Source organism: Orbicella faveolata, unplaced genomic scaffold, assembly GCF_042242905.1.
Source record: "Orbicella faveolata isolate gen_17 unplaced genomic scaffold, um_ofav_v1 contig_34, whole genome shotgun sequence".
NCBI lineage: Eukaryota > Metazoa > Cnidaria > Anthozoa > Scleractinia > Merulinidae > Orbicella > Orbicella faveolata.
The window spans coordinates 17,901,873-17,913,611 of NW_028301563.1; the positions used below are offsets into that span (position 1 = coordinate 17,901,873).

Sequence of the window (11,739 nt, forward strand, 5' to 3'; positions counted from 1 at the left end):
TTGTTATCAAGGCATCCCGCGTACCGTACGCGGAAATAAAAAATTCAAGATGGCGTGGTATCTGAAGTAGCTGGCCACGCGGCACGCGGTACGCGAGGAAGATAAATTCAACTAAAATTCAAGATGGAATTACTTAGGCTTTGGCGCTTAAAGAACCAGGAATGTACAATACTCTGTCTTTGTTTGGCCATCCCCCTTTTTTTTCTCTTTTTAGCGTCGTCCGACCGACCCAGATTTTCGCGCTTTCAAAAAAAAAAAGTTACACAGAAGGCAATGAAGGCAATGACTCATTATTTCAAACAATTGTCACTTTAATCTGAAACATAAGAAGTTTTTTGTCCTACAGATTTTTAGTCTTTCCCTGTTCTCGTTTGATTTTAACAACGACGTCGACTTTTTCCTTCCTCCATTGCCGCGATGTTGACTTTGTAACCACACCTTGTTGTTTCCAGGCTCCGTGGATATTATGCTGAGGTACCGGGCCTCCTAACTCCAGACTCCTTTACCAATTTTATTTTTGTTTTTTTTTCCTTTACCGACCCACCGACCCAAAATCAGATAACGCATTCGACAATAAACGAAAAAAAAAAAGGGGGGGATGGCCTTATCACGGCGTCCCACGTACCGCGTAGCCAGCCCATAACATTGCTGCGCCATTTTTAATTCATTTGTCTATTGAAATGAGTACCGCGTAACCGGCTACGTGGAATAATACTTCGAGTGGTGGGGTATTCTGCAATTAAGCCGATGATTAAAACACGAACGCAGGACAAACTGTAATTTAAATTTGATTTCTCCAAAATGTGACCCCTTCGTCACCGTGTACAGGAAAAATCAAAAAGAAAAGAAAAGAAAAAAGGAAAAAAAATGAAGTGAGCAATGACATGTGCTATTTGAGCTATTTGTTTTGATTGGCAAATTTCTCATTTTCCTGGCCCCTGATAGTTTTACAGTAATGTAATCCCAAGTCGCCCAGATTTATTATTTGTCTACGACTTGCGCTACGCAATTACTGACTGTTTCAAGTCTACCCGCGCAACAAAGCGTCAACTAGCGATGGATGTCTGTGAAAAGGAGAGCAAAATAATGCCCACAGCGAAACGTAGCGGCAATCTTCACAAAGCGTCCTCCGTTTTGTCCGTTGCTGCGATTCTGTTGACGATCGCGCTGTTCGTGAGAATGGAGAAAGTGGTCCTTGATACGAAAATGATAGATTCAAAATTCACGCTTGAAATTCAGCAAATCAAAGATGCTCTGAAAGAAGAAAAAGATACTCGTCAATCGGGTGTGCAAGAGAACTTTAATATTGTCAGTGGTAAGTGAAGGTTTTGTTGTCGTCATTCTCTTGTTATTTTAAGAGACGGTACATCGGGAAGGTTATATGCTTGCTCTTGATGTCCATCTACAGCCGTGTTCGTCTTTTCAAGTTTATGGGATCATTCTCATCTCCCGTCACCGTAAAACGTTGAGATGAGTGATGCAGCGTTTTTCACTGAGTTATTACTGTTGGCGATTGGTGAGATAAAAGAATTGAAACAAAATTTTAACGAAAATTTAAAAACCCGGCGCAGAATCTACACGACCACTTTACGGACAAAGCGTCTATTGTGGCCATGCTTTGCATGTTTTCAGATGTTTTTCATGGCTGCGATGAGTCTGATATATACGATACTTAAATACGAATATCCATGACAAATAAATGCTAAAAGATCTTTCCATACCTTAAGTTAATACATTCAGCAGAGATTACAGCAAATGGCGAAGTTTAGGCCGCAAATGGCTGCATCTCTCCCCGAAAGAATGGCATACTCAGTGTTCCAGGGAGGGGGGGGGGGGGGGATTACTACCTTATATGGGCGGTTTCAAAGGGTATGGCTTTTCAGGCGTGTTGCTCATAAATAAGGTATCGATTTTGGCCATTTTGGTCATAAGTAGGGTGGGGTTTTTGCACTTAAGTCTTGAATTAGGTGTGTTTTTTAGAAGAAACTACTTTCAATTTTCATTATTGATAAGACTATCAACAAAAGCCCCCCCCCCCCCCCCCCCATCATCATCAGTCTGAACTAAACAACTAATTATAAGGCAGGTTTGAAACAGGGTTCTGATGAAAGGGTCAGGTGATAAATAAGGCATCAAATTTTGATCTGATCATAAGTTGGGTAGGGAAAATCGTAGATTTTGGCCATAAATAGACTAGGATAAGGGTTTAGGGTTGCGGGCCGGAAACCCCCACCCAATTTTTCTGGGAGTATCCCCGCGGGCATACTGTGTACAGAGGTGATATTTTGCTTCCTTATAGCTAGTCCAAAAGATCTTCACCGTTGAAGCCAGGGTAGTGCCTGTACAGTAAAAAGAGGATTATAACAGCAGAGGGACTAACGCAACTACTCAGTTTTTTGAGCACATATCGATTGTAATACAAATCTGTTTCGCAGACCAACACAAAATTGGCCCACTAATCACTGACTTGATCTCCACTTAAACTCTGAGGTCATTATTTTAGATGGATCTCAGTTTCGACACAACACAGCGGTATAGGCATGCATTGAAAGATTGGAAATGATTACTGATTCAATTAGCCTGCGAACAGGCTCCCAGCGAGGGCGGACAAAATATTCGGAGAGCGAAGCGAGCCGTTTAGCGTGAAATAAAGAATCCGCTCGTCCTAGACCACAAAAACCACACTCAGCTAGCTCGCACTAAACCTAACCGGGAGCTTGTTCGCAGGCTATGATTCAAAACACATTGTCAAAAAAAAAGTAAGGATTTGAAGCAATCAACGGAAATTGTGTATAATCTTTTGAGCCTGAAATGGAGACATGCCAATGACTAGTGACCTGCGTATCCTGTTTCATAAAACAGAAAGAACTGTATTGAAATCACGAACAACTAGAAAAGCAGTAAATAGATTTGCTCTCGAATCTGGAGATTGATCTAATGCAGACATTGCCTGGATGACTGATGTAGATTTTATCCACCAGTGAGCTTAATTTGACTGAGTGCATTCCAACGTTAATAGATCCGGTGTGACTAGTGGACGCCAACATACGGTTCGGAAGTCGTGCGCTCAACCTAACTCAATCGGTTATTGTCATTGCTTTTTTTCTTTTGTTTTGTTTTTTTCGACCAGTGTCAGGCATCGATGACCATTAATGGACAATTGAAAGATTACAAAATGTGTTAATATATTGATGTTTCTATTAAGAGTTGGTAAGCTAATGCTAATAAGAATCGATAAGTCACGTCAGGTATGTGTCATCCAGTTCCTCGTGAAATCAGACGGAGAAATAGGGGTGGTGAATGGTAAATGCGAGACTCTGCGAGACGGCGAGGCCACCGCTTTTCTTTGCGAGCCCGAGACATATTGACTTTTTAGATTGCGATACCCAGACTTCAAAGTGTTTTGAGTGCGAGCGCGAGGGGCTCAGACTCTTAAAATTCGAGCCCCAGATTTCGTTGAGAGCTATAAGAATGAGCGAGAATGAGCTCGTACAGAAGTCTTACAAAAAAGCCTTTTGTCGTAAATACTTGTGCCTTTACACAGCTCCACAGAGGACAACAGATAAGTTCTTTGACTTCGTGGGTTTCATCATGAGCTATCTTGGGTTGTGTGTGGCTTCTTAATTCCCCTTTTAGCCTTTTAGCCAGCCTTTGCGAACAAGCTGGAACTGGAAATTCGACTATAACACACTACGTTAGGATATCCTAGAACAAAATAACTGTTTTTTGGCGCCAAAATGACGTTGCAGTAAGTTTTGTAGCTTTTTGTGGAATTCAGACAATTTGGCAGAAGTTAGGATTAACTTTTCTCGAAAATTTGAAAGTTGCTTTATTGAAATTCAATATCAAGTTACGAGAAGACGTCATTTCTTAAAACAAACAAACGAATCGAAACTTCGAAACCAGTAACCCTGCAAAAAGTCGAGACTCCGAGAGAGCTTCGTATAAAAATTGAGACTGCGAGACGCACATAACCGCTAAAAAAACGAGACTGTGAGACCCGGGAAATTCGAGTAAAATTTTGCGAGACCCAGAATTTTTGAAGGACCATTCGCCACCCTTAGAAATGAAATGACATTTTTTTTAGACATGGATTCCAACGGTCAAATTTCGCGTCGAAGCTTAAAGACCAACAGCCAGTATCCTGATGCCCTTCAAGAAATTGGTGATGGAATCAAGAAGTACGTAGCCTCCATTATTAAGGAATCTGTGGAGTCTCACTGTGTCTCCCCTGGCAAAGTGTGCGTGGCAGGTCCCCCCGGACCGAAGGGAATCGAAGGAAGTCGCGGCGAAAGAGGACCAAAAGGAAGTACTGGGATCAAGGGCCAAAAAGGTATTTAAGATCTAGTCTCGTGCTCTGCCGTAACGGAGATTTATTTCAGTTTCTGAGCGTTCAATTGTCAAATTTGGATAGAATGTTTTTGCTTTTTTGACGTTAGGCTTTGCGTACCATCACTAACTTATGTTAGTAGAATTCTACTCTTATGCTAATGAAAATGTTGCACTCGGATTGGCTGAGCTATTATATACTATCACCCAATAGTGTGCGCGGTGGCTGAATAATTGCATGGCGACATTTGAATGCAATTTGACAATTACATTCAAGCATGACAGTTGAGTGTACGAGGGTATATTTTACAGACAAGAAATATCCCAGGTAAGAGGGTTGCCCCCTGGGGCAAATGTCGAATTCAAATATTGTTTATTTTCTTTTCTCTTTTCAATACAACACAGGAGCAACTGGGCATCCAGGGCCTAAAGGTGACCCAGGAGATTCGATATCTGCTCCAGAAGTGATTGTATTTCCTGCCTTACTCACTGTAACTCAGAACCAGACCGCCACGTTTTACTGCTCGGCTAATGGTAATCCCAAGCCTGAGGTATCCTGGAGTAAAACAAGTGGAACAGGACTGGTGAATACGGAAGGTCAAGGCAATAAGGTACAAATCAAGAGTGCTAATTACAATGACTCGGGGAGTTATGTTTGCACGGCTACAAATGTCCTGGGACAAGCTAAAAAGGTGGTGAAACTTTTCGTGGAAGGTATGTTTCTTGAAATAGAATTTAACCCTAGGACGCAGAAGGAAAGTCAAACTCCCACAGTGGTACAGAGAGGGAGAGGAGGGGTTAGATGGAGCCCCCATCTTGGATTTTGTTCTGTTAAGGAGCAAAGTAATACATTTATTGAGTAGATAGCTCTGTGCTTACTCTACAGGATGTGCCATTTATGTTTGTTATGATGTCATTTGTTGGGCCATCTTAGATCCGCCATCTTGGATTTCAATATTTTCTTGAAACGTCAAAAATAGCGGAAATTATCATAAAATCAAGCCAAAATGCTTATAAAATATAGGGGGGAAAAAAAAACTTTCTGCTATTTGATGAAGAGAACTGGAAAAAAAAAAATGTAGAATTATGCTAAAAAAGCAGATTTTTCGCCAAACCTGCATGGAGACACTATTAGCGTATAAAAATTTCCGCGAAGGATGAATGAACGGCTACTGAAAGTTTCAACATTTTAGAACAAATCTTTTCAAGACTTTGAAAAAACCTTTTGTTGAGATGGCATGCATCTCGCCCTCGCCCTCCCCCCTTCCCTCTCCTTGCATGTACAAGGGTTAATTTAAACTCAGCAGTCCTTCTCCCTAATAGTTATAAAAAGTGATTACAAACTTTAGGAAGCAGACTTGAGCCCCGTCAAAATAAAGTCAAAAGTCCATTAAACTATAAAGCATGCCAGTCAACTGAAAAGAAGATATCTTTGATTTCTCATTTTTTTTTTCGTTTTAGTTTGCTGGTGTCTTGTCTTAACATACCCGTGCAATGATATTTGTTCAGTGAGTTTTAATAAAGTGCTCTGAAAATTTATTTGCTGCATCATAAACTACATGATTACTGATGTCATTGCATTAGGCCAGTGTGTATGGGTTATTGACCAAGTGTGAGGTCAAGATGGCTGGATATTGGCCAAGTTCTTTTTTTGCGTGTTTATGGACCTCGACTCCGTCTCGGTGCATAAACTCGCAAAAAAAGAACGAAGCCAATATCCAGCCATCTTGACCGAACAAGCTTGGTCAATAAAAGATTTATTATATGGTTTTTGGGGAAATTTTTTTTTGCGGGACTCGGCGGGTAGTCCCGAGCGGGCAAGATAGCTCCATCTTGCCCGCTCGGGTAGCCAATCACAGCGCAGGATTTGATTCATCTTGCCCGCTCACGGAGCTAGCCATATAATAAAGTCTGTTATAACCAATTCTAACATAATCAGATATCTGCACTGGATTGGAATGAATCGTAGGGCCATGATGGTTAAATAGCTTAGTTTTTTTTCTTTTTTCATTCATTAAGTTCCTCCAGAGTTTACCAAGACCCCTGATAGACTTACAAAAGTTGTTGAAAGTTCAGTAGCCTCGATTTCCTGCCGAGCCTTTGGTTTTCCGCCACCAACAATTGTTTGGTCGAGAGGACTTGTGCCGTTACCACAAGGACGAACCACTGTTACCAATGGTACACTGAATATCTCCAACTTTAGCCCTCAAGACGTTGGTCCTTATCAGTGTAAGGCGACCAATAGGACGGGATCTGTTACTGCACTGACAACCTTACATTACGTTAAGCAAGGTAAAAATCAATTTTTTTTTCCCATAAGCTTTATTTATACACACAAATATGCTTGGGTTGTTTACGCTGATATAAATCACTTACACTAATACAGTATTTGAATTTTACATAGTACTTCTCTGTTAAGTGAAAAAAAGCACAAATAAGTATTTAAATATATAGCAAAACAGGACATAAACAAAAAGTAAGATGACAAAATAAATTAAACAAAAAGCTTTTTATAAGAATCAATTATGGATGAATGAGTATCTTATACAACAATGTCCATAAAACAGTAACATTAACTTCAGGCAATTCTTAAAGCGAGTCGTCTGTTGGAACTTCGTTTTCAAGGTCTTCTTTTCTTTTAACGTAATGTAGACATTCCGAGCGCAACTTGTTTCTTCAACGTTAATTTCCTCTTCCTTTTTAAAGACACGTAGAGTACATACATGTACTTCTTGTTTACCAAGAGCTAGGCCACAGTGCCGGCAGAATGTCACTCCGAGGTCTTGATTACTGGGCTCGGTCCGCCAAAAAATAGACCAAAGGTCGATATTCTACTAGCTTGGTCTCGACGAGGCCTAGGTAATGAGAAATTTAATACAGCAGGACTGGAAGTGTTTAAAATATTCTTACGATCACAGAATGCAAAAAATAAACAAACAACAATCAAAAACACATCTTAAACAGAAAGCAGCTAATTGTGACTGAGAATGGACTCAGCCTGTAATCACGTCTCACATTTTGAAAAAAAAAAAAGAAGGAAAACAACTTTTTTAAAAAAAAAGGTAAAAAGTCCTTTACGAGTAAGTTAATTCTTTCAAAAAAAAGTCGTAAAACTAAAATAAAACCTTTAAGAGTGGTCTTGCGGGATCATTTGGGACAGCGATACGTTTAGTACTTAGGAAAACATTGGACCGGCAATGAATCAAACTGAATGGTTGATTTTAGGTATTGTCACACCTTCTGAATTAATTTTAGTAGTGGATAATCAAGGTCACGAACCCTTTGGGAGGTAGTTTACTCGCCAACCTAGATGGCTACATTTGCAGTAAATTATTAGGAAACCCATGTCAGCAAAGCTCTATTAATAAACCAAAAACCAAAATCCTGAACCTCAATAAAATATTAGGTTAATTTGATTGAACTTTCTTTATGTTAGAACATCTTTCGACAGCTTTCAGCGCAAACAATTAGTGTAAATTAATTCCATTAACCTCTTGGTGGCAAAGACTAAGATGTAAATTTCAATTATGTTCACTGTACAATATTTTCTTGAATGCAAGCCGTTCCATTTTCAGATTTGTGGAAGAGCTCAGCTATTATATCCGGCAATGCATTTTATCAAAGTCACCTCAACCAGTTCCTGGCGCCTGCTGTTGGATTGAACCCTCAATGGGTGCTGTGCTACCGCGCCTCCACACACGGCTGGGCTGCCAGTACCTTTCACAACAGGTGTGATGGGAAACGTGACACGGTTACCATCATCAAAAAGGGACAGTACGTGTTTGGAGGATACACTGATATACCTTGGGGTAAATGACGTTGCCTGTGTTCTATTTCACTACTTTAAAACTGAGTCTTGAACCTCAGTAGTAGAGACAAATACTCCCATAACGTTGAAAACAATTATTGGAAGTGGCAGCTACGCGACTACGTAATGTAATCGTTTCATAAATTAAAGCGTTTTACCATTATGTTATGATAATGTCGATGGGACTCTAGGTACGAGTCGTGGTACATGTGTCCTTAACAGTTTAATAAGAGTGGATTGAATACAGAGGGTTAGTCCATAAGAGAATTATGGGGACGAGTCAAAAGAAATAAGGGATCCGTTGTTTGCTCTTTGGAATAACAGAGTTTGATCCGTTTTAGTCCAGATCTGCGGTCTGAAGTGTGCGGTCTGCTGTCCGTAGCGTCAGGGCACTAGTATAATCGTTTATTTGAAGACCATTATTTTTACTTTCTGTTGATTTAGTGTCTCGTGGGCTTTCGCATTCCGAAGTCCTTCTCGTGTTATTACCCGTTTAATTTCAACTGAATGACATGTGTCATGAGGAACAGGTGAAGTCAACGTAGAGAGCACAAATTTGTTCCATGTTGCTAGCAAAAATCTTGGTCGAATCTTTTAGTTAAGCATTTCTCACGTTTTTTTCTTTTGTTAAAAAATATTGGCCGAGTTGTACCTAAAGCCGCTTAATATCTTATTATTGTTTTTACTTGTCTTCCCTTCTCTTCAGATCCGATTGGTTTTTATAATTATGGTGCTTTTGCTTCCACTTCCAATGCGTTCATATTTTCGCTCTGCAACAAAGAAGGTCTGGCTCCATTTAAGAGCATGGTGACGAGCCCATCAAATGCAATTTACAGACGCTCAAGTTATGGTCCAACATTTGGTGGAGGGCATGACATCTCCATTTCTAGCAATGCAAATGGTAACTCTGCTTCTTACACAAATTTTGGCTCCTCTTATTCTGTTCCAAGTGGTGTAAAAGACAAGATAAGAATCCTGGCTGGGACTTACAACGTCACACCTGATGAAGTGGAGGTGTTTTATCTTGGCTGAAGCTATTCCGTCTCAGTGATCAGTTCTTTCAGAAATGTGTTTCAGAAGGCTCGTTGTTCTTTTTCATTCGCTTTATGTTTCTCTCAGTTAGTCTATAAACTTTTCCACCATACTCTGGCTATTGCTGAATGGTGGATGTAACACGTGTCTGATTGTTAATTAGCAGACTCGTGCTGGTTCGTTTGTTAAGTAGTCAGGTTTCAATAATTTGCAGCAACGCATGGCAAATGACAGATCACGAATTTCAGAGTTAAAAGGAAAGAGTCCAATACTAGGTCAGCGATTATCGAAAATCTCTTTCCCAATTTCAATATTACTTAACCAAATGTCAAATAAATTGGACAGAAGATTCTATAGAGTAAGAACACAACAAGTATTTTGAGAACAAAATGTAGCATTACAAGGATGGATGTAGGAACAGTTCGAGAATCGGTTTTTTCGTAATTTAATTTTGGAGAATTTAAAATGTCATTCTAGTACAATTTTGAATCGCTTTAGCAATTTTTTTTCTTTTTAGTTGATATTTATTTGCTTTCACCATTTTGACGTCTTGTTCTATCTCTTTTACCTCAAAATATTTAAACAATGGTACCAAACTCGAGGAAGTACTTGTTAAAACAGGATATATCATCCAGGAGGCTGTTGAGAAAACAGACAAAGGTTCATACTGGTTGAAAGCAGTGTTCTATCACGAATGCCGTTCTCTGATTGGCTACGCTACTCACTATCTTTTCTGTGATCGAGAGAGTTAGATTATTCGCTCTCGATTTCTATGCGTAATAGTTGACTCGGGCTGCGCCCTCGTCAACTATCACACGACAGAAATCTAATTGTTAAATAGAAAATGCCTATGCGTACCGTCGTCCGTCACGCTGTTATGAACAGCTCACGGAAATAATAAGTGTATTGTTTTTGTTTTTTTCTTTTTTAAATAGTTTTTCATAAAGTTTACACCAAGGCGTTGCTTATGTAAAAATCAAAATATCTGGAGAGAAATACCTTGTTCGTGACTTGATTGTTCCTGGTATGATTCATGACCATTGAACAAATACTCTCGGGTTTTCTCTAAAGGAACTTTTAATTTAACATATTGCTCTGCGTGAAAGACCCTGACAGAAACAATGTAAATCAAGCTTGGGCCCCGTCAACTCTACGCTGGAGAAATTCGGAAACTCAACTTTATCTCTACGGCTAGGCCTGCCGTCTACCCTAAACCGTCACGAAAAAGGAGCTTTTCGAAGACGCTCTACATACCGGCGGAATTTGAAAACGCCGGCTTTGCGATTTAGTGTGGACGAAAAAACATTTTGAACACGGAGCTTCGTTCCTTTTTTCTTTTTTTTTTTTTCGGAGACTCTTACTTTTATTAGTATCTTATTTCTGCCTTAACTTCAAGGAACTCATAAATCCAAACGAACCCAGAGTCAACCCAACTAAATACTTTAGGTTCACACCGGAGTAATCCCAGGACGGGGGTGCTCATCGTGCCTTTTTGGAATAAAAAAAGCAGGTTTGGTACTTCTTAGGAGGGTGTTGAGCCTCAAAATACTCAAAAAGTCCACAGTGGAACCTTCCTCGGTACCTTTTAGTTGAGCCGAAAAAAATATGACAGGAAATATTTGACAATCATCTTTGTGTCACAGCCGCGGCTCTATGTAACACAGGCTATCAACTTTACAAGGGAAAGGTGTTCGAAGAAATCGTCTTTATCAGTATTAAAATTTTTAAGTGTCAGTAAATGTGTTGTTTTGGAAATTGACTTCCTCTTAGTGCTTAGGGGTAAAAAAGAAATTACAAGCCACCCCCACAAAGCAGGAACTTGGTACCTCTGAGGGGTTCTTTTCAAAGTCCCTTTTATTTAATAAATAAAGAAGCGTAAGTACTGTATTACACTGTGATAAAACACGACAGGCATTTGAGAACACAAGGGAAATGTACATTTTCTCGAGGGTTCTCAAATGTCCGGAGTGTTTTATCACGGTGTAACACACGGCTTAGGCTTCTTCATTTGCTTTATGATATAGAGGTAATGTGGCAAAAAACAATGAAACACGCTTTTTTTGTCTTATACTCTGATAAAACATGGGTTTTTGACCAATCAAAGCGCGTGCATGGTCATTATAAATGTAATTTTATATTGTAATCCTTTTAGCTTAAATAACAAGTTCCCTTTGAACACAAACCTAATCTCGTTCCCAGAGCCCACGTGTCTTTTGGTCGGCGCCAAGACACGGAGCTCGGGAATACCAAAAGACACGTAGGTTCTGGGAACGAGATTGAAACAAACCAAAACAAGCCAACGGTGTTAAGAGAAATAAATCATGGTGAACAAAGGAAAATGAAAACAAAGATTAACTACAACGTAAACTTTTGAAGAAGAGCCAACCAAAGTCAGCGGGAGCTATAATTCAGTGTTCGATTGGGATATTTTATGAATGCAAGTCGTTAACGAATGCAGTTTGAAAGAAGTTTAAAATCATATCCTTTATTGTTCGAGCTTTCTTACACTCGCATTTATTATATGACTGGTACAAATACGAACGTGCATGCGTTAATTTGCATTGCAGTGT

At 39.7% G+C, this 11,739-nt stretch overlaps 1 protein-coding gene across 2 annotated transcripts; it reads left to right on the top strand.

The window, feature by feature from the left end:
- The first annotated feature begins 924 nt into the window (after window positions 1-924).
- LOC110060558 (neural cell adhesion molecule L1-like protein) lies at window positions 925-10,924 on the top strand. 2 transcript variants are annotated; one of them, XM_020767350.2, is made up of 6 exons: window positions 925-1,315; window positions 4,088-4,333; window positions 4,735-5,043; window positions 6,349-6,621; window positions 7,905-8,138; window positions 8,844-10,924. In XM_020767350.2, the coding sequence occupies exons 1-6, from the start codon at window positions 1,057-1,059 to the stop codon at window positions 9,167-9,169; spliced, it is 1,647 nt and encodes a 548-aa protein (XP_020623009.2). In that variant the 5' UTR covers window positions 925-1,056; the 3' UTR covers window positions 9,170-10,924. The 2 variants fall into 2 exon arrangements, with proteins under 2 accessions (XP_020623009.2, XP_089127878.1); XM_089271752.1 differs by lacking the exon at window positions 4,088-4,333.
- Window positions 10,925-11,739: the final 815 nt, after the last annotated feature.

What these genes read in the sequence shown, in the direction of transcription:
- LOC110060558 (XM_020767350.2), top strand. Translation starts at nt 1,057, where the DNA reads ATGGATGTCTGTGAAAAGGAGAGCAAAATAATGCCCACAGCGAAACGT. An exon ending in GAACTTTAATATTGTCAGTG is followed by an intron (nt 1,316 to 4,087) that starts GTAAGTGAAGGT and finishes CATTTTTTTTAG; the next exon opens with ACATGGATTCCAACGGTCAA. An exon ending in TGGGATCAAGGGCCAAAAAG is followed by an intron (nt 4,334 to 4,734) that starts GTATTTAAGATC and finishes AATACAACACAG; the next exon opens with GAGCAACTGGGCATCCAGGG.